This window comes from Labeo rohita, chromosome 9 (genome assembly GCF_022985175.1).
Source record: "Labeo rohita strain BAU-BD-2019 chromosome 9, IGBB_LRoh.1.0, whole genome shotgun sequence".
In the NCBI taxonomy this organism is placed as follows: domain Eukaryota; kingdom Metazoa; phylum Chordata; class Actinopteri; order Cypriniformes; family Cyprinidae; genus Labeo; species Labeo rohita.
Genome location: NC_066877.1, coordinates 24875436 through 24898223, shown reverse-complemented (window position 1 = coordinate 24898223; position 22788 = coordinate 24875436). Strand labels below are relative to the sequence as shown.

Below are 22788 nucleotides of genomic sequence, written 5' to 3'. Positions count from 1 at the left end.
GTGCACAGTTCATCAGAGCATGTTATGCCAAAACCAAAAATGCTTGCCAGAATTCTTCAGTGAAATTTAATAACATGCTCTGCTTCTGATCTACTTTTCTTTTCAGCTGAATCCTTCTTATTTTCAATTGTGTTACACTCAGAAATATTTCTGATTATGGAAGCAAAATGGGTTTTGAATGTTTTTCATGTTGGTTTTCAGCTTGAACTGATGGACCAGTTTGTCCACTTTTATCTGCTGTGATCTGTTTTTTTTTTTCTTCCCCAGAGAGGTTTTATACTGGCTGGTTGTATCTCTCTCAAATCTTTTTCCAATATATCTACTTGTACATGTCTTTGTTTTTGTTTCACTACTGCACTTGAGCACAGTTTCTGAGAGACGAGCGCTTGATGTAGGGTGAGAGGGTCTTGCTAGAGGACTGACCTCATCAGAACTGTCCAGACAGTTGTCATGTCCATCACACCTCAGGCTGGCAGACACACAACCTCCGCTGGCGCACACATACTCATTTAGAGAGCAGGAAGGAAGCACTGCAAAACAGATGATGGTTAAAAATCCACCTTCACATATAGATACATACACAACTGATACAGGAAGAGTGTGTCAATGGGTAAGCTGTGTCACCAAGTTCACCTAAAAATGAAAATTCTGTCATTAATTACTCACCCTCATGTTGTTCCAAACCCGTAAGACCTTTGTTTTCTTCAAAACAAAATATTAAGATATTTTTGATGAAATCTGAGAGCTTTCTGAGCCTGCATAGACAGCAATGCAATTGACACATTCAAGCTCCAGAAAGGTAGTACAGACATTGTTAAAGTAGTCCATGTGACATAAGTGGTTCTTTAATAAAATTTGAATTTAATGTTTTGCCAAGATTTTATTTTTTAGAAATCGAGGAATTGTGATTTTGAAGAAAACAAAGCCGCGTCTCCACCATTCATTCATACAGAGCCAAGCGGAACATGGAGGATTCATATTTAAACTGTCTTGCGTTTTAATATTCACAGACACTAGTCCATATCGCGATTCAAATTAAGTGAGAGACCTACTTTTGATTTATTAAACCAAAAATTTACGAATTCTGTGGCATCCCCTGCTATAGAGTAAATTCCGTTTTTATGAATGGACTCCGTGATCCCGTCCGCATTTTAGCTGAGGAGAAATTGTAGACGCGTGACAACGTAATGTTAGAGACAGACATGACATGCCGTTGTGTAAATAAGATAAATAACATAAGGCTATTTCTTTTTTTTTTTTTTAAATAAAAGAACAAGGTATAGACCTGTTCTATAGGAAAGGTAACCTTAAATGACGTCTGTTGTGATCTGGCACTTTATAGAAAATAAAGTTTACATGACTTTAAAGGGGCCGGTGGATGCCGTATAATGTAATATAATGGCAGGGGAAACACACCGCATATCGGCGCATGTGATTAACCGCTCACGTGTGATGCGCTCATATCCCTAGGCGCCATTCATACAGAATGCGCTTTTGTGTTGACAAAGATGCGGCCAGTGGAATAGGAAAAACATGCAGAAAGATGGGAGTGAATTTCTTTTAACTTGAGCTCCACGTATTTAAAATGCCGTTTCATGCATGAGACGCTGCAAGAGATGCAAGTGCAACAGTCAAAGGCGTTCATATTCACTTAGAAAAATAATGGAAAAGCAGCACATGCGAATACAAAACCTGTGAAGAATTACTACTGTATGTCTGATATTTCATGTTTGCATCATGATGACAGACTGAAAGCTGCTGTTCATTGTTTTTACAGAACATTTGTAGTTAATAATAGTCTACTGGTGTTAAACCTAAAGTCATTTTGAATTTATTATTGAATGTATAAGACAAGTTTGTACAAGATGTAGTTGTAGTTCATGTGTCTTTTCCGCAAAGATATTTGTTTAACATTTACATCATGCTGATAATTTTATGTGTGGTACATTTGAAACAGAGTTTTCTTTAACTAGAGGGTTAATGCAGAAACAGTTACTTGAATCATATTGTAGTTACACTTTCAAGTTGACTAGTTAAAAATAAAAATCGAGAATCACGTTCTGAAATCAAACGTTCTGAAAAGATTGAGATTTTATTTTTTTGCCATATCACTCAGCGCTAGGGTTAAAAACACGCTGTACATAAAACTGTCTTTGTAAATGTGTGAAGATTTCGACAAAGAAGATGACTTGCAAGCGAGATGAACATTCTACGGTCAGATCACTGGCTCCTGCGTCATGGTACTTTTGTGAACATGTGAAGACTGACACGGAAGAAAATAAATTGTTAAATAAAACTGTTGTTTGTTTTTGTTTTGGCACACAAAAAGTATTCTTGTAGCTTCATGAAATTAAAGTTGAAATACTGTCACATGGACTATTACTGTTATTATTACTAATCATGTCCTTACTATTTCTGGTAGTACATGGAAGTTGAGTTACTGTCTATGCAGGGTCAGAAAGATCTCGGATTTCATTGAAAACATGGTTATTTATGTTCCGAAGATGAATGAAGGTCTTGCGGGTTTGAAACGACATGACGGTGAGCAATTAATGACAGAATTTTATTTTTGGATGAACTATCCATTTAATCAAATATACAATTTTTTATCATGTGACCATATAAAGTTGTTTTTATGTCGTTGATTCTAAAAATCTGTTTTTTTCTTTTTTACACTGCTATGTAAATTTTCAGTGTAGCAGGGAAGATGATTTTTATGTCGAAATCAATTTATCCAGGTTTAAAATTATATATATCACACATGATAATGAATGGTCAATGTATTAAACATTTATACATTATTTGGCTAAAGGCTATTTGTAAATAATTTACCCTCTGGGATCTAAGGGTTTTTTGGGACCCTGGAGAAGTTTTGACATGCCCTGACATTTGTGACCCTGGACCACAAAACCAGTCATAAGTAGCACGGGTGTATTTGTAGCAATAGCCAACAATACACTGAAAGGGTCAAAATTATAGATTTTTTTTCTTTTATGCCAAAAATCATTAGATTATAATAAGTAAAGGTCATGTTCCATGAAGATGTTTTGTAAATTTCCTACAGTAAATATATCAAAACTTAATTTTTAATAATAATATGCTTTCAAATAGTTGTATCTCAGCCAAATATTGTCCTATCCTAACAAACCACACATCAATGGAAAGATTATATATTCAAGCCTTCATATGTTGTATAAATCTTAATGTAAAAAAATTGACCCTTATGACTGGTTTGTGGTCCAGGGTCACATTTGTGCTTTTTTCAGTATCTTAAAAACACAGTGTAATCAGCACAAACTGGGCTACAATAATACGTGAGCAGAATAAATGTATATGTTTGTGTTTTTGATTTTCAGATTTTGTGAGCTTAGACTCAAAATAGAAATACTACTATAAAATGTTAAAAACCATTTACTAAATTCAGACATTCTGCTTAATGTGCAAAAAACAAGAATTTGGAATTTGAATGTGACACATCTTTGTTCAAAAAGCAAAATGCACATAAAATATTAAGGCCTCTAAATAAGTTCTTAGGTTAAATTAAAATTTAACTAAGGAGTAAACACACTAAAAAGCTGACTAAGGTTGTGTTTGACTTGTGTTTATTATGCACAAACTTTCTAAAAGACAAAAAGTGAGCTACAGCATTTGAACTTAACAGACAATGTAATCATAAAATATTTAAAGCTGAAATGTTTATTTTCTCCTTGTTTACATTCCGTCTCCTATCTCAGGTTAATGTGCAGAGACAACTATAAGTCATTTGTAGGTTTTATTAGATGAAAAGTGCAAACATATATGGCTGTCTACAGCTATGACAAAGTGTTTATTTGAGAATCTCAAGCATTGGTGCATTGGCATGAGCTTGGGGTGGGACTGTGTGTTTGACAGAAAATGTTTAGGGAAATGTGTGTGAATGTTTGGTGATGCTAGTGGTGCAGAACTGATACACTTCAGACCCCAAAATCTGATAAAGTTACCCGTTCCGAGGCAATTTCTCTCGTCTTCCCCTGTCTTGCAGTCTTCCTGTCCATCGCACAACCATTTACGTGAGATGCACAGATTGTTGTGACATTGAAACTGATCCTCTGCACAGTGAGTTTCGCAATCCTTCTGAAAATGCACAAAGCATGGGGGGAATTTACTTCGGTGTCACCTCAAACTTCAGTTTTTTATCATTTGTATTATTTTGGGCTTGTCACTTTTTATCGATAATACTGGAGGGAGCCTGGACAGAATTTAAAGTTCTGTAAATTGAATTTTTAAAAATATCCACTGTCTTCATGACTTGCTGATGGTGTAATAAGAGTATGAGCACTAATGATGTATGAAAACCAAGATTAAACAGCTTTGATATAAATGGGCTCAAAGGGAACATCTGGGAATATAAGACAACTGCTGCGTTGTCCTCGAATGACATCTAGCATTCACTGACCTCATCTGAATTATCAGCGCAGTCATAGTCGCCATCGCAACGGAAGCGTGCTGAGATACAGTCCCCACTGGCGCAAGCAAAATCCTTGTGATTACAGGTCACTGGCTCTGCAAAGAGGAAAGCAGAATAAGACAGCTAAAGTGGCACAGCTACCCTGGCCATGCCCTGTAAGGCAGCATTCATTGAAAACACTGTAGTAAACCTTCACAGAGGACAGCGGAGAGGCACCAAGAGCAAATCAAAACTGCTAAAGTGGCCTCGCACTTGGACATGAATTGGCATTGTACCATCTGTTTCCAAGGTTCTTGAAAGTTTGCCAAGAACTTAAAAGGAGCTATTTGCAGACTAATCAGCAATTAAAATGTCTAAAAGGGCTGTTCTCAAAGAGAGTCCACAGGCTGTAATGACTAGAAAAACATGTTGGGTGGTTAGAAAAATCTGTTAATATAAACTGTTTGAAATTGGTTGTTGATTTAACAACATAATGTAGGAAAAAGGGCCATTAGAGCAAAGGCATTCTGGACATTATACGTGCTCATTATTTACTCAGACTCCTGTCATTTCAAACCCATATGCCTGTATTTTTTAACAAAGGACGAGATGTCAGTCAGCTGCATCAGCAGCAGTTGTTTCGCAGGATGGAAACGCCTTTTGCCTTGCATAAAATAAAAGGATTTTATTTGTTATTGTGCTGAGTTTAATCTTAAAATATGTTTTCTAATGTCAGTGCTGTTTGTTTATGGGCAATTTTAAGAGTTAGTCATGGGATCTTTCAGCTAAGAGTAAAACGCAAGGCCACTGCCTGAAGTTTGCAGTAACCTCGGTGAACAGCAGCCCTTCACCGGTTCAGATTTCAGCGACACACCGACATGACAATTAGCACTATTTCAGTAAAAAAGCAATTACAGAGAACGGTTGAATACATTACAATTATAATTCTGCTTTTAAATGTTACATTTTTATTTCTAAAATGCTTGTTAGACGAGTTTAAATGTATGTAATATTGTAAACTATGCTGTATTCACCCACATAAATTCAATTTGTCTTATATTTTAACCCAGCACATGTTCTGTCCAATATTTACCCAGCCCTGGGTTGCCAAATAACCCAAGCTGGGCTGTTTTTAACCCAATATTTTTTAGAGTGTATATATTGTTTTATTTAAAAGACTTATCTTATGTTGACTAAGAATGAATTTACAGTAAAAAATATGGTAAAAACATCAGCATTATAAAGTATTAATGAAATTTAAAATAGTTCTTATTATTTATAAAATATTTATTTATGTTATATCAATGCTGAATTTTCAGCAGTCATTACTCTAGTCCTCATTGTCACATGATCCTTCAAAAATCATTCTAATATGCTGATTTAGTGCTAAAAAATAATTTCTCATTATTATTAATTTCAAAAACTGTTGTGCTGCTAAATATTAAAAACTGGAGAAGGATGTGAATGTATTTAATTTAAAATTTAAGCTTTTTTTTTAATGATAGTAGTATTAATTTATTTTACATTTATCTAAATTACAATTTATTTTGTCAATAAAAAGGCTAATTAAAAATAATTTTTAAGAGCATTTACATAGTATAGATCTCCTCCAGTTTCTAGTTACCATAAGCTGTCAAGTCACATTTTTTCCCCATTCCTGTTTTTTGTCCTTTTTTAAGTTTGACAGCCTGTGATAACTACAAACAGTTGTATGAAGAGAACATATGGCTTTGGAATATAAGTAAAAAATGACATGGCATAAAACATATAAATAGTTGATCTTTCTTTGTGGCAATGTGGGCAAGATCAGAAGCGAACAGACAAATGGTAAACAAACAGACAAGAAGAAATCTTCAAATAGTCTGCGAAACTGGCCTCTGAAGATCCCACCCAACGTTTCTTGACAGTTAAAACAATTTAGTACAAACACGAGTGTGGAAAAAGCTTTATTGTGCTCAGAGAGATGAGAGCGACTCACTGCAATGCTCCTCGTCGGAGTTGTCTCCACAGTCATTCTGGCTGTCACATCTCCAGTGGTCCGGGATGCAGTTGTTATTCTCACAGCGAAATTCATGAGGTCCGCAGGTCTTTTCATCTTTTTCATCAGACACAAACAAACACACAGATGAAAATGGCTTCAAAAGTGCATGAATATTAATGCGGTGCTACCGCATTTCGACACGTAATCATCATTTCCTCAGGGTTCCGGGCCCGGATCTGACACTAAGTTCAAAACATGCCCACACTCAAGAGGCTAACGCACCATAAGATGAGATACCTGACTGTGCTGCCGATAGCTTCCATCCTCAATAACCTGAACGCTTGACACGTAACATCAAACACTTTGTCACCTGGGCACAATCGACTACGATGAACATTTCTGAAGGAGCTCATTCTACCTTTTTCCTGACTACGTGTAGTGTTTGTGTTATATAATCTAAGAACTTTCTGAGGTGTTTGAGCCCAGATGAATTGTTAATGAACAGGACCACATCATTAGATCAAAACTCTGGCTACAGTAGATCGAGCTACATGTCCTTCCATTTTCTCTAAGAAACAGGCTAAGAGAAGCAAACTGCAAATACTTGCCAGTTTTCATTAGTGAGAAATAATAAAAGAGCATCCTAGAATGTCTCCCTCGACAGATTCTTCTGTTTAAATATTCTCTAATGTGGCACAGGCATGTAACGATAGAAAGCATCTAAAGGAACATCTAGAGATACTGGCATCTGAGGAAAAAAAAATACTTCTTATTGTTTGAGAATACGGGAGATGTTTCTTAGCTACGATAATAAGAGCTGTCTGTCAAACACTAATGAATGTTACAACAAGCCACTGCAAAAATATTGCATTCTGAGATAAAACAATGCATAATTATGTGAAGACAGAATTTATTCACTGAACATACTAAATGTACATACATTTTCATTTATGTAATTCACAGTATTACCAAAACTGAAATGGTATCAATAAAGCTAGACATCTAGAGATACTGGCATCTGAGAAAAACAAATACAGCTATTGTTTGAGAACATGGAAGATGTTTCTTAGTTACAATAATAAAAATTGACTTTCAAACACTAATGAATGTCACAAAATAGAAGGCACAGCTTAAAAGATTAGTTTACTCTAATCTCTAAAATTTCCTGATAATTTATTCACCCCCATGCCATTCAAGATGTTCATGTCCTTCGTTCTTCAGTCGAAAAGAAATTGAGGTTTTTGAGGAAAACATTCCAGGATTTTTCAACGTAACCTTCAATGGGGATCAGCAGGTTAAAGGTCCAAACTGAATGCTTCAAAGGTCTCTACATGATCCCAGCCGAGGAATAAGTGTCTTGTCTAGCGAAATGATAAGTCATTTAAAAAAAACAAACAACAAAAACAATTCATATATTTTTTAACCACAAATGCTCATCTTGCACTAGCTCTGCAACTTTCTTTAATCTTTGAAATTCTTCGTCTGTGTACTCCAGTTCAAAACGCGAGGATACGGCGAAAAACTCCAACTTCAAAATCATCCGACATCGTTGTTTTACCTTTTTTTGTAAAGGGTGCTTGACTTTCTTTACACAAAGCTAGTGTAAGATGAGCATTTGTGGTGAAAAGTATAATTTTTTGTGGTTATTCTTTAATTTTCTTTTTGACTGACGAAAGAAAGACATAAACATCTTGGATGACACGGGGTGAGTAAATTGTCAGGAAATTTTAATTCTGGAGTGAACTAATCCTTTAACATAATGTTTTCTGAGATAAAACAAAGCATATTCATGTGAAAATAAAATTCATCCACTGATCATCCACTTGAGTCCACTTCCAGAACAACAATTTACAGAGAATGTACTTACCCCCTTGTCATCCAAGATGTCCATGTCTTTCTTTCTTCAGTCGTTGAGAAATTATGTTTCTTGAGGAAAACATTTCAGGATTTTTCTCCATATAATGGGCCGCTGTGGTGCCCTGAGTTTGAACTTCCAAAATGCAGTTTAAATGATGATGATGATGATAATGATGAAATGCGGCTTCAAAAGATCCTATCCGAGGAAGAAGGGTCTTATCTAGCAAAACAATCTGTTATTTTCATTAAAAAAATACAATTTAAATACTTTTTAATCTCAAACTCTCGTCTTGTCTTGCTCTCCCTGAACTCTGTGTATTCTGGTTCAAGACAGTTAGGGTATTTAAAAAAACTTAAAAAAGCATATTTTCTCCCTCAACTTCAAAAATCTTTTCAAAATCATCCTACATCGCAGCAGAAGTACCGACCCAGTCTTTGAAAAGTGAACATGCAAAGAAGATCAAACACCCTTAACAAAAAAGGTAAAATAGCGATATAGGACGATTTTAAAGTTGAGGGAGAACATGAGATGGGAGTTTTTCGACATACCCTAACTGTCATGAACCGGACAAGGTCGGAAAGAGCAAGACAAGATGAGCATTTGACATTAAAAAGTATATAAATTGTATTATTTGTGTGAAAATAACCAAACGTTTCACTAGATAAGATCCTTCTTCCTTGGCTGGGATAGTTTACAACCACATTTGAGATTATTTGAAGCCGCATTTAAACTGCATTTTGGAAGTTCAAACTCGGGGCACCATATCAGTCCATTATATGGAGAAAAATCCTGAAATGTTTTCCTCAAAAAACATAATTACTTTACGACAGAAAAAAGAAAGACATCTTGGATGACTAGGGGGTGAGTACGTTATCTGTAAACTGTTGTTCTGAAAGTGGACTTCTCCTTTAATAAATGTACATGAATTTCCACTTATTTCTGTGATTGAAATTCCTAATATTACCAAAAACAAACTGGTAAGCATCAATAAAGTTCGCCTGTTATGTTAATTGCAGCATTTGACATCAATTGCCAAGATATAGATCTATAATTACTCGCAAGCCGATGTAGATAAAGTGTGTCACATCTAAAAATCAATGGAGACACCAGAGGAGCCCGTCACACCTCAATTACGAAGTGACCCCTCTACTGTTCCACTGATGTGTCACTCATTTGGGGGATTTTTCCCTGAGTTACAAGTAATCCATAACAACATCAGATATATTCAGCCAATACAATCAAACCAATTTTCTCAATCAAATTCTGACAATGTGATTTTTCCCCTTGCAACAGCAAAGCTATTGATTTCATTTCTTTCGTCGGCCGATATGGGAAAGCCACGCTCATCATCCCTTCTGGGATGTGTCACAGTGTTATATATACACCATATATTGAGGACTGTTAGCTTTAAGACATCCACTTAGAGGCTGTGTCCATACCGCAAATAAATAATGATTTTCTACAATGATGTGAGAGTAAAAAAGCAACAATATCAGCAGGAAGTATAGATCTTTAATAACTCTAATGTTTAAGAGTTAGACCTCTTTGTCAAGGGAATCATCTGATGAATCATTAATGAGGTTCAAAAGACTATGGCTCTGATCCAAAACTTAGTGAGCCGCTTACAAACAGTAGGCAGCCTATTCAAGGCATGCTCCAAAAGGCACTTTTATCTTTAGCATTTCACAAAACTTACTTTTAGGCTTGTAAAAGTGTACTGTACATACTTTATGTTTAACATAATGAATTTACCTGCATAGTCAATCAATTTGATAGTACTACTATAATTTCTGCTTTTTGAAGACTTTCAAATTATGAGATTAATTGCTATTAAATTATTAAACGGAGGTAAAATTTTTACAGAAAAAAAAATTATTTGCAATACTTTTATTGAAGACTGCGTTACTGTTTAAAAGTTTGGGGTCATTAAGATATTCTGATTAAAAGTGACAAAATCTGTCATTGTTAAAATACACACACACACACACACACACACGTCTGGTTTATTATCCATGTGGGGACTCTCCATAGGTGCAATGGTTTTTATACTCTCCACACCGTATTTTCTATCCCCTTACCCTAACCCTACCCCTAAACCTAACCCTTACAGAAAACTTTCTGCATTTTTACTTTCTCAAAAAAACTCATTTTGTATGATTTATAAGCTTTTGTACCCATGGGGACCTCAAGCCAGTCCCCACAATGTCAAAAATTTCAGGTTTTACTATCCTTGTGGGGACATTTGGTCCCCACAATGTAGCAAAAACAAGTACACACATTACACACACACACACACACACACACACACACACACATATATGTGTGTGATTCTGGACCACAAAACCAGTTATAAGGGACAGTTTTTTCATCATCTGAAGCTAAATAAATATGCTTTCCACTGATGTATGGTTTGTTGGGATAGGACAATATTTGGCTGAGATACAACTATTTGAAAATGTGAAATCTTGAGGTGCAAAAAAATCTAAATATTGATAAAATTGCCTTTAAAGTTGTCCAAATGAAGTTCTTAGCAATGCATTTTACTAATCAAAAATTAAGTTTTGATATACTTATGGTAGGAAATTTACAAAATATCTTCATGGAACACAATCTTTACTTATTATCCTAATGATTTTCCTAATGGCATAAAAGAAAAATCGATAATTCTGACCCATACAATGTATTGTTGGCTAGGTTTTGTGGTCCAGGGTCACACACACATCAATATTTTAATTTTGGAAGCAATATATATACTGATTTCATAAGAATCTAGCACAATACTGATAATAAATCATATCATAGAATGATTTCTTAAGGACTGAAGCTGAAAATTCAGCCTTGCCATCACAGGAATAAATTACATTTTAAAACGTATTAAAATGGAAAACAGTTATTTTAAATGGTAAAAAATACTACTGTTTTTACTATATTTTGGATCAAATAAATGTAGACTTCTTTAAAAATATCAAAAATATATTACCAAATCACCCCAAACATTTGAACTTTTATATTTTTAAAAGTAAAGTAAGAAAAAAATGTGCATATAATTTTGTGTTTATTAGAAAATCATATATTAAGCTATGTGCTAAAGGAAAACTCTATTGAAACCAACTGTGAGTGTAGTCTCCTGCATGCTTTGTGTGATGAACGTTATTTATATGCAGCCTGGAGTAGAGTGTTCCATATCTGTCATTTACGAGGTTCCAATTCAATTAAGATTCTGTCATAGAAGGCAGCTGCCTATAGAGACATTTAGGTGAACCTCTAGTGTTTACTGCAATATTTCAGTATAGATCAAGTGAGTGCTACTAATAAAATGGGTACACAGCTTGTTTGCTCAATATAGAATATAGAAAAATACTAGAATCTAGAATATGCCTAGCAAGCCCTCAGAAATTGTTTGCCAGTGTATCAGCTCTTTAAACGTCTGGACCACATAGCCGAGGAAGAATGCAATATGTGAGGCCACCGCTGATGTGCCACTGTCAAACTAAATCAGGCATTCAGGCAACAAAACAGGCCCAGGGGAATTGTTACAAGCCACAGCTAATAAAAGCCGAGTGGTTCATGATTAAAGCTGGCCTCACTCCATCAGAGAGAGAGAAGACTGCGGGAGCATACAGAATTGACATTAGCCCCAATCAGACTTTCAGACGGGTCTGCGCGTGTGGCTGACCGAGGCTCTGATTTGTGAATAATAACTGCGGCTCACTCACCACAATTGGCCTCGTCAGAGCCGTCAGCACAGTCTGGGTCTTCGTCGCACACCCAAAGCTTTGAGATGCAATGCATGGTGGCCTTGCACTGGAACTGGTCTGGAGAACATGTGCTCTCAGCTGGAACATTAAGGTAGACAGAAAATAGCAGGTCATTTATAAGGCCAGTGAAAAGCTATTGTAAGAGTTTGAGGAGGAAAAAGAAAAAAAACATACAAAACTTCTGGTACTTGTAAAGGTCATACATATGACTGTGATTCAATAACGGAAGAATATATCTGACATCTTCACTTTCTTTACAATATGACAAGGTCTTCTGCAATTACCGCCCAAGAATGTAGGAAATGACAGCCTAGAAATGTTAGTCAAAGCTGGTCGTGAGAAGGTCAAATGGGGAGTGATATATGGCATTTCTTCAGCTACAGGTAATTTAATGTTGCAGAGGTTATTTTTTTTACTATGACTAAAAGATCTCAATTAATTTTTCTTTATGTTGTATGAAGGTCAAATTAAAAGCCTTGGATATTTTTAATTGCCTAAATCATATACTTTTGATATGTTTAAAATGTCTTATATGCTTAGTCTTTGGCCCAGACTTTTTAAAAAAATCTAAAATTTTAAAACTACAATCTCACAAAGGCTAAAACACATGTCAAACTTTTCAATGTTTATTGTATTAAAATTAGGGCTGTCAGTTTAACGCGTTAACTTAATTAATTATGAAAAAATAATGCAATTAAAAAATTTTGACACAGTTAACGCGCTGGCCCCATCCTCAGACATGTACGTCATCTTATATTTCATACAGCTGACTGCTGACAAAAATGATGCAAGGCAACAACTCCATAAATGCAGTTATGCCCTAAAATTCAAGATATTGGTGCAAAAAATGCCCCGTATGTGTTTTTTTTCTCATATTTATGTCATATTATAAGCGATATCACACCAGCAGAAAGTGCAATATCACAGGAGTGCTATCACATATTTAAATGTGATTTATGCAACAGTTCAGTAAATGAGAAGTTGATATTGTGCTATATTTTAAACACAATATTACCTTTAAAGCCACAGCAGAATTGTTGTGCGTCTCAGAGCAACACAGCGTTGTTTAGTTTCTGAATGAATCCGCATTTTGAACGAATCATAAAGGCATTTATCGCCACCTGCTGGCAGATTTAGTTTCTTACTTAGAGTATCATTACATTATAAAAATAAATTATAAAAATAAATAATAAAAATGAAAACATTAAAGGGATAACATTTTAATTCTGTCATCATTTACTCACCCTTATATCATTTCAAAACTTTCTTTTGTAAAACAAAAAAGAATTTTGAAGACTGTTTTGGTTACCAGTTTCTTTTACTGTATGAACAAAAGGGCCTGAGATGTTTCTCAGATTATCTTCTTTTATGTTAGTTTACATTAGGCCGTTATAGCCCAAATGTTCGTGTTATTAATTAATGTTGAATTAAATACAATTTAATAATCTCTACTTGATTCTTTCTCATTTAACACAAAAATAGCTTTAAATAATCTTTTGTGGGTATTTTCAGTCAAATTTATTTTGTGATTAATTAGATTAATTAATCAAAACACCATGCAATTAATTAGATTACAAATCGACTGACAGCCCTAATTAAAATATTTATAGCTTATATTGAGTTTTGCACAAATTACCTCAATTCCCTCATTTGTGACCTTGACCAACAATTTTTCAACAATTTCAAATGTGTGTTTCTGGATATCAGGCGGGCAAAAGTTCCACAGTGAAGTTATGCACACTTGAGATGAAATATGAAAATGGTTAAAAACTCAAGGTAAAAGAAAAATCATGTTGTTTATTTAATCACAGAACAGGATTTTCATTGTCTCTCAAACTGTATGAAGCGATGCTGAATATTACATTATTTTAATACAATAGTTAAATGAATTGGTTATTTGCAAAAACAGATAACTCTGTTTTTAACAATTTTCAAAAATTGTGTTTTTTCATTGTGCATTCCAATTAATCAAACTGCAGTTGGGTTATTTTGAATAACTAAAAAAGTACAGCTAACACAATAAAACACAATAACAACATGATTTTGAGTTTTTATTATTAGTTATTATGTATCTGTTTTTGCAAAAAAATTCTTCGTATGTGTTTATTTTGCTGTTATGTGCTGTCAAACAATTAATCGTGATTAACTGTATACAAAATAAAAGTTTTTGTTTACATTATATATGTGTGTGTACTGCGTATATTTATTATGTATATATAACTGATATTAAATATGAACATTTGTATATTTTTCTTAAATATATACATGCACGTGTGTATTTTTTTATTTTTATTTTGGATGCGATTAAAATTAACCTTAGCGAGACAAAATGTCTGCCATTATATTAAAAAGGTATTTAAAACACCACAGTCATTTCCAAAATGTCTATGATGCATCAGAAAAAAAAAGGCAAATATGACCACATTTTTCTGTAACACACTCTGTGGTTAAAAAAAAAAAAAAAGTACTTTCTAAAAGCTGCTACACATTTCCACTCCAGGTGACTTTATTTCTTGCTGACAAGTATTGCTACCTTTCCCTGGCAAGGGCCTTTTCCTCTAGAATACCTAATAAGCACCTGGCTATCCTTTTAGTTCCCAAAACAGCCAGCTCGTTTGGTGGGATAAAAGCCACATTTGAGATCTGTCAGTCTGGATCATTAAATTCACAGGGGAAGAAGCCAAATTTGGCAGAGTTCGAGCAATTCTGTCACAACACCCTTTAGTTTACGAGAATGAGGCCCATTATTGTCAGTGGTTAATGGAGGGAGTAGAAAGTGTCATGGCGTAGCTTACGGCAGTCTGTCTCGTCCTCGCCATCCCCGCAGTCGTCCTGTCCGTTGCAGCGAAGATTTAATGGTATACACTTCTGCTTTCGGGTGCACTTGAACTGGCCTGACAGACAGATGTATGTATCTGCAAATGGGAGGAGACGTTACAGTGAGAAAAACCGCCTGGGTGCCGGATCAATGCAGCACGATCATCCATATTCCAGTCGAATTTGGTAGCTTCGAAAGAGATGGGACTGAGATGATTGCAGAAACAATATTATTTGTGTTAAAAGCGCTAAACGTCTTGAATCTTAAATCGGTGTTGGCCTAATACATTCCAATTCCGATCGTTAAATGACAAAACACCCTGTACTCTTTTCTAATACTTCTAAAGTGGATATCGATCGTTTGATAGCGGCAAGAGTCTGTATAATTGAACATTCAGAGACGGCTGTGCTAAAGAAGATTTGTTGCTGATGGAAATTCCAGGCAGATTTTTCTCGCTCGTGCTCGCCACATACTTCACAGGAACTGAATTCTACAAGGGAGTCCCCGTAGCCTCACACAGAGAGAAAAAGCAACGGATCTGTCTGTAAGAACGTGGCATTCAAGAACAGCTTTCGTAAGTATTATTCTGCTCACCACAGTTGGCCTCATCCGAGTTGTCCCCGCAGTCATTCTCTCCATCGCAGATGAAGGGAGGTAAGGCGCAAAGGCCAGTGCCACATTGAAAACGCCCAGGCTGGCATTTGAATTCCGCTGAAAAAATGATGATTAACAGTGAACTCCGGAGGATTCAAAGCAATTTGCACATAGGTGTGTGTTTTTAAACCCGAGCCGCGTGAGGTTGCCTGAAATGGGCGAGTCAACCCACGTTCCATTATTTCTCTAAAAGCACTTCTACTATATTTAATACCCCCTGCCCTTTAGCGAACAACGGAGGTTCCACCTATTAACAGCAGCTATTGGCAGCCTGTCATTTTCTGTTTGTACTGCTCAAGTGAATCACCAAGCCACAAAGTGAATCTAAAAACAAGCCCAATGGGAAACAGAAATGAAAGAACCAAAGTTTCTCCTTTCGCACGACTTAAAGGTCAGTCTACCGTGAAGCTGTGAACCAGTTCATCTACACAATGTTTATAACAGCACTGGCATGCGGTAATATCAGCGCCCATTTTAACTGTTGGGAATGCCAGTTTCAGAAATGACAAAATTTGTCTTTCTTCACTTGTTTGGAAAATAACCACTGAATTTTGTTTTGCTATGCAACACTGTGATACTGTTGTTGGCTGTGTAAAACAGACTTTAAAGTAGCGCTGGGAAAATAAATCAATGCATCGCGACTAGGGATGGGGTATTGTCTCAATATTATCATGGTCACATGACGATATGAAACGATAGGTCTTTTGTGCAAAAAGTGTAGTTTTTTAAATATATTTAAACTTCTTATTCTAACATAAACATTCTTTAAAGGGGTCATTGGATGCAATCATATGCCCAGTTGATATGATTCTTTAGGGTCTTAATGAAAAGTCTCTAATATACTTTGATTAAAAATTCTCAATGGTTTTGTAAAACAACACCCTTTTTACCTTGCCAAAATCAGCTAATCTCATTCTAAGGGATTGTTCCTTTAAATGCAAATGAGCTCTGCTCACCCCGCCCCTCTCTTCTCTCTGTGGAAAGACGGTCTTGTTTACTTTAGCCTCATTTAGCCGCATTTAGCCGCTAAACTTCCTAACTACCACGTTATAAGGAAAGGTGATCGCAAGGATTCATAAAAAAACGCTTATACGCACTTCTGCTGTAAGTGAAGCTGGATCATGAATGATTCGCGCAAACATAGATGGATATATGTAGATCGGGAGGCGCATTCCATTCACAAACAAACATAATCCACTGCATCTTCAGCAGCTCAGATGTCGGGAGTAAACGACGACCACTATGTTCATTATTACATCCAGCAACACAACACCTCAATCGCTCAATCCGAGATATTCTTGTCTAACTTACATCAAAACATGGAAAGTTACTGGACTGTGACAGCTGGTCTGAGGTAAGAGCTCATGTCAATCAACTATCGTGGGAGCAGCCTCTGTTGGTGTGACGGCACACCGACAGGCATCTGAGAACGGTTCGATTTGAAAAAGGGGATATTATTGTTACAGATTAATTAATAACCACTGCATGGATTTTTATCATTATAGGGTAGATTTGTACATACACTGCCAACACACATTAATGTGCAAACAACATGAAAAAGTGAACAATGACCCCTTTAAAGTTGTGTTTTGCACTATTATGCTTTGGTACAGTATCTGTCAAACAAACTAAAACCGAAAGCACAATATGGCTTAATCCCTTCATCAAGTCTGTTTTCACTGCACTTTTCAAAGCGAAGCACACACTTTGTTTAGGCGATCGGCTCGTGATCCGGTGTTTTCCGTGCCTCAGAACGGCTCAGATTATAGTGAATTCATTTATTGCATTTGCTGTGAGTTTAGTGCGCAACGGCCACCAGTTATTCTTTATTTTCGTGGCAGATCATTACAGCATTTCACTGGATTTGTAGTGCGATGCGTTTTTGTAAGCCTGTTTTCACTGAAGTTATATGTCAACATATAAGCTCTACTGCCATTTACGTCAAAATAAAAGCGCAGTATGAATTGCTGACAGCTAGCGGTTTAAATGTGTAACGTTACTGCAGTCCAAATTCAAAATATCTATTTTTCAAGTGTAGAAATTAGGAAAAAAAGTAATGTAATGTAGTGTAAAGTAAAAATAATATACTTATGATACTTATTAATATTCATTTTCATTTATTTTAAAGTGCAACTGTTTTACAATACATAGCTATTACTGTTATAGGAATAACAATAATCTAAAATTGTTATTATTATTATTATATTTCTAATTTGTTTCGTCTTTAAAACACCAGTGTGAATGTAATTTAGACTGAGACGGTATACCACAAATAAAAAAGGGTTGAGTCCCCTTTAAAGTTCAGGTACAAGTCAATTCACTGACCTTTTTCTTAAGTTTTCTTAGTTAAGAACATGGGTTGGAGCTCTTAATTTTTAACTCTCAAAGTACATTAGATAGAAGAATTTAACTTTAAAATGCATCCCCCCCCTCCCCCAATCCCTAATCACGAATCGAGAAATGATTCTACATCGATTCTGGAGATTTTCCAAACGCATCGTGATTTTCCATCAGATTGATTCTGAGCTTTAGATGCTTTAGATACAGCCATACTCTGTTTGCTTCCTTACACAAGTAAAGCTAAAATAATCATTAATAAAGTTCGAAAGAGTGTGGTTCTATCCGTCGTTTGTTGTTGATTGGATGGAGGCATATCTCAGGGCTCGACAATATGAGTGTTTCATTTTAGGAGCATAATTGTGAATTTAAAAAATCCCCATGGGTCCTTAAATAGCCTACAAAATTCAGTTTTGTGAAATTTTATGTCAAAAAAATTCTTAAATGCATAGTTCACCCAACAATGAAAATTCTGTCGTTAATTACTTACTGTCATGTCATTCCAAACCCGTAATATGTTTGTCTTTGGAACACAGATGAAGATATTTTTGATAAAATGTGAGAGCTTTCTGAGACTCTGAGAACATGCATCGAAGACATGGAAGAGAAAAGATAACATTATTTTTTGTTTAGCTTTTAGCTTCATAAAATTAAGATTGAACCACTGATGTCACATGGACTATTTTAGCAGTGTTCTTACTACATTTATGGGTCTTGAATGTGGTAGTTGTGCTGTCTATACAGGGTCAGAAAGCTCTCAGTCTTCATCAAAAATATCTTAATTTGTGTTGCGAAGATGAACAAAGGTCTTAAATGGGGGTGAGTAATTAATGACAGAATATCCTAAATCTAATAACAAAGGCTAAATTAACATTTTAAGAGGTCTTAAATTTGAGGATGGAAAACAGCTTTTATGATACAACCCAAAGGGATTATTTAACTTCAAACAGCTGTAATTTAATTAAATAAATGTAATCGCTTCACGTTCAAAGCTAAAACATGGTGCTGTTGAACTTTCTTCAGGCTCACAGTTTTATAGCATTTCACAATCAATTTTTTTCCTTGGAAAAATTAAGTGACAAGTAATGAGACTGAGTACGAGTAGTCAGGCAAAATTATTGAATTAGTCTTACATATCTCACCAGTGAGATCTACTGTTCCTCCAAAAGACTGAGGTACAACTTTCTGATTAAAAACTCAAAAAGTAAGTAAATAAATAAACACATGCATGGGTGACTTGCTCACAATATGATCAATAGCAAGCATTTAGAAAACAGATCGGGTGAATTTCCATTTCACGCTGACTTTAAGACCTAGCAGAAGTTTCTGCCAAGTTTTGAAAGAACACATAAGCGGTAAACTGTAATCCAACATGGCTTGTGCTCATCTTCTAGTCTTGCCTTTCAGCAAATCAGAACATCACATAATGTAATTAATATTCATGACCCAAGTTAGAGCGCTGAGCAGCTTACAGGAAGCCATCTACCGTGAACAACAAAAGAAATGTTGTTTGGCAAAAAACAGCATTTTTAAAATCAGAGTTGTCACAAGGCCTTCCTATTAAACCTGTATGACAAAAACACAATACTGCTGGCGTTTCTTGAAAAATTCACTTTAAAGCCGTTTTTCATATGAGTGTAACCGTGGCAACTAGGCTTATAAAACAGAGTCATACTTGTAAAGAGAGGCTGATGAGGTTTATAATGTGCCCCACGCAATTGCTCTTAAAACCCCTGGTTACGACACCACATGAATATTACAAACAGTTCAAAACAAAAACAACAGTGCAGGCAGTGTAAGCCGGGTAAAACTGGAAGCTAAGCACTTACGACAATCCGCAGGCTCATCAGAGCCATCACCGCAGTCATCTACCGTATCGCATTTCCACCAGAATGGGATGCACTCATCCGTTCCACAGCGGAACTGCAAAACAAGTCCACCGCGTCGAAAAGGTCAATCAGTTATGGGTAACACAAACTGGAACAATCATTGCAGTTCCGACTAATGACATGGAATCATCATTTTGGCATACAGACCTGGCTGGCTGTGCAGTTGGACAGGCATGTCTTGTTATCGGCAGCCAAGTAGAAGTTAGTTGGGCAGGCACACTTGTGGCCTCCACCAGGAGAGAGTAGGCACAAGTGGCTACAGCCTCCATTGGCCACCTGACACTGGTGTTTGGGGACTGTAGAAAAGGGGTAGAAATGGCTTGTGATTATGTAATATTAAAAGAATATTTATACAGCTCTTGCCGTATTATAAGTGACCCTGGACCACAAAACCAGTCATAAGTTACATGGGTGTATTTGTAACAACTGCCAACAATACATTGCATGGGTCAAAATTATAGATTTTTTTTTTATGCCCAAATTTTTTTTTGTTTCATGAAGATATTTTGTAAATTTCCTATCGTAAATATATTAAAACTTTATTTTTGATTAGTAAAATGCATTGCTAAAAACTTAATTTTAACTGACAACTTTAAAGGCGATTTTCTCAACAGAAAATGGAAAGCTTATTTATTCAACTTTCAGATGATGTATAAATTTCTGAATCTGAAGATCTGAAAGGACAACGAAATACCATAAAAGCCCTGCAAAAGTGTCCATATAATATAATATAATATAATAATATGACTATTTTCATACCAAAATGGTATTTTTAATGGTATGAAAATGGTAGAAAAATATTTAGCAAGGACAGATTTAATTGCTCATAAGTGACAGTAAAGACATTTAAAATTTCTATTTATCAGAATAGAATCCTGAAAGAAATTATATCATGGTTACCACAAAACCAAAAAAAAAAAAATAAATCTTTCTGACCCCAAACCTTTAATTATAATAATATAATATAATATAATATGAGAAGAAATAACATTTCTTTTTTAATTTCTATTTATCAGAATAGAATTCCGAAAGAAAATATCATGGTTACCGCAAAATTATTAAGCAGCACAACTGTTATCAACACAAAGAATAAATAACGTTTTTTGAACATCAGCATATTAAAATTATTTCTGAAGGATATATTAAAATAGATCCTTAATATAATAAATATTAAAACAGAAGAGAGGTGTTTTTTTAAATTGTAAAAATATTTCTCCATTTTACTGTTTATCAACACAGAGAATAACAAAAGTTTTTTGAGCAACAAATCAGCATATTAGATTTTTTTTTTCAAACATATAATAAATAATAAAACAGAGAAGTTTTAAATTGTAATAATATTTCACAATTTTAATGTTTAAAAAATATAATATATTTTAATAATTTAATATGAAATATTTTTATTAATTTACATACTTTAAATGTTATTTTAAATTGTTAAGTTGTATGAAGAACATGCATTTCAATCCAGATCTTCTACACCAAGATTTAAGTCTCTATAAAAAGCAAGAGCTGTTTAAGAGTGAGTAAATATTGACAGCATTTTTATTTCTGGACAAACCAAGTGTAAAATGAATATAATATTTATTTGAAACAGTCTCTACCTTCAGGCTGGCGTAGCGGGTGGTAGACAATGACAGACTTAATGGCTTGCCATGAATTCAGGAGCTCGACAGCATTAGCACCGGTGGTCTTATGAGCTCGACGGAGAGATTTGGACTTCCCGTCAGTCCAGTAAATGAAGTCCTCAAACAGCGTAAGCCCCATCACACCCTGGATGTGGTCATGAGGAACTGAGGTAGAGAAAATCATACCATAATTAAAGCTGCATTATCACTTATATAAGTGATTTACTAAGTCATTATCCTACAACTTTCAAATTTACTGTACTCTACTCTAACTTTTGTGAATGTACTCAAAGTACAATGACAGATCTTTAATGTTTTACTTTTTTTGCATATTCCACATATATATACACAGAAGATTGTTGTAAGACTGTTGAAAGGCTTTATTGCTGTTCTTTTATTTAATTGCAGCCTTGTTATGGTCCACTAATCCAATACGTGAAAAAAAAAACAGAACAAAATTACGACTCATTTTGTACCACGGTGCCTCTGAGAACCGTCCATGTTGGCGAAAAAGATGTGATTATCATCAGCCCAGTAGATTCTCTTGTTTGTGTAGTCAATGGTTAGAGCTGAGGGGCTGTAGATTTCTTTGTTCACAATAACGCTCTGGCCTTGGCCATCCATGCCAACTCGCCCGACGTGAGGGTTTTCACAGCAGTCAATCCAGAACACATACCTGAGGAACAGAGAGTGACCCGCATTCATGAGCTCTCATCATAGCTGTTTCAAGCAGAGATTAGCCATTCCCACTGTTCTGGGGGTCTAGGCTTTTGTTCTTTTTCTTATGACAAAATAAGTCTCCCTGGACTGATGGTGCTGAAGTAGAAAGGACATTGTGTAAATTTGAAAAGGAAGCATTTGTACCCGGTTTGGGCATCCAGAGCCAGGTCCGTTGGGTTCTTCAGGCCAGAGCTCACTAAGACGGTGGGGTATAAACCGTTAGATTTGGATACTTCCAGCGTCTTTCTCTCCACGTCGCACCAGTACAAGTTCTTCCCAATCCAGTCCACAGCAAGCGCACTTGGCACAGCTGTTCGGTGAACAATCTAATAAAGCAAATAAGAGGCATTCAGATCAGTCAACATAATCACGTAATAGTACTTTAATGAGCAAGTTGGATAATGTGAGTGTTTGTGTTAAGAAAACAAGTAAACAGGTCATTAAAGTAATAGTTCAGGCAAAAATGGAAAATTCTGCCATCATTTACTCAATTTCATGTTGTTCCAAACCAGTACGATTTTCTTTTGTCAGAAATTTCCACAAAAGTAGAAATTGTGCCATGCTTTTTTATGCAATTACATTAAAGAGCACTTCATGCTTTCAAGCTTCAAAACAGGAAGAAAACCATCACAAAAGTAGTCCATATAATGCATTGTTTGAGAACAGACTGAAATGTAATCATCTAGAGTCAGACTTAAGAACCAGATCAATCATGAAAG

General features: G+C 35.4%; 1 protein-coding gene across 5 annotated transcripts in view; it reads right to left on the bottom strand.

The window, feature by feature from the left end:
• The window catches only part of lrp1bb (low density lipoprotein receptor-related protein 1Bb), a 355559-nt gene that overhangs the window by 30591 nt on the left and 302180 nt on the right, over positions 1-22788 (bottom strand). For all 5 annotated transcript variants that reach the window (XR_007828439.1, XM_051119357.1, XM_051119358.1 and 2 more), the window contains 12 exons: positions 22214-22395; positions 21826-22025; positions 21326-21514; positions 19869-20017; positions 19662-19755; positions 15436-15552; positions 14819-14938; positions 11982-12101; positions 6405-6521; positions 4436-4542; positions 3981-4113; positions 424-530 (listed from right to left, as the gene is read on the bottom strand). Coding sequence is in view for 4 of the 5 variants with exons in the window: in XM_051119357.1 (XP_050975314.1) it covers positions 424-530; positions 3981-4113; positions 4436-4542; positions 6405-6521; positions 11982-12101; positions 14819-14938; positions 15436-15552; positions 19662-19755; positions 19869-20017; positions 21326-21514; positions 21826-22025; positions 22214-22395 (1635 nt within the window). In the remaining variant the exon portion in view is untranslated. The remainder of the gene's footprint in view (positions 1-423; positions 531-3980; positions 4114-4435; positions 4543-6404; positions 6522-11981; positions 12102-14818; positions 14939-15435; positions 15553-19661; positions 19756-19868; positions 20018-21325; positions 21515-21825; positions 22026-22213; positions 22396-22788) is intronic.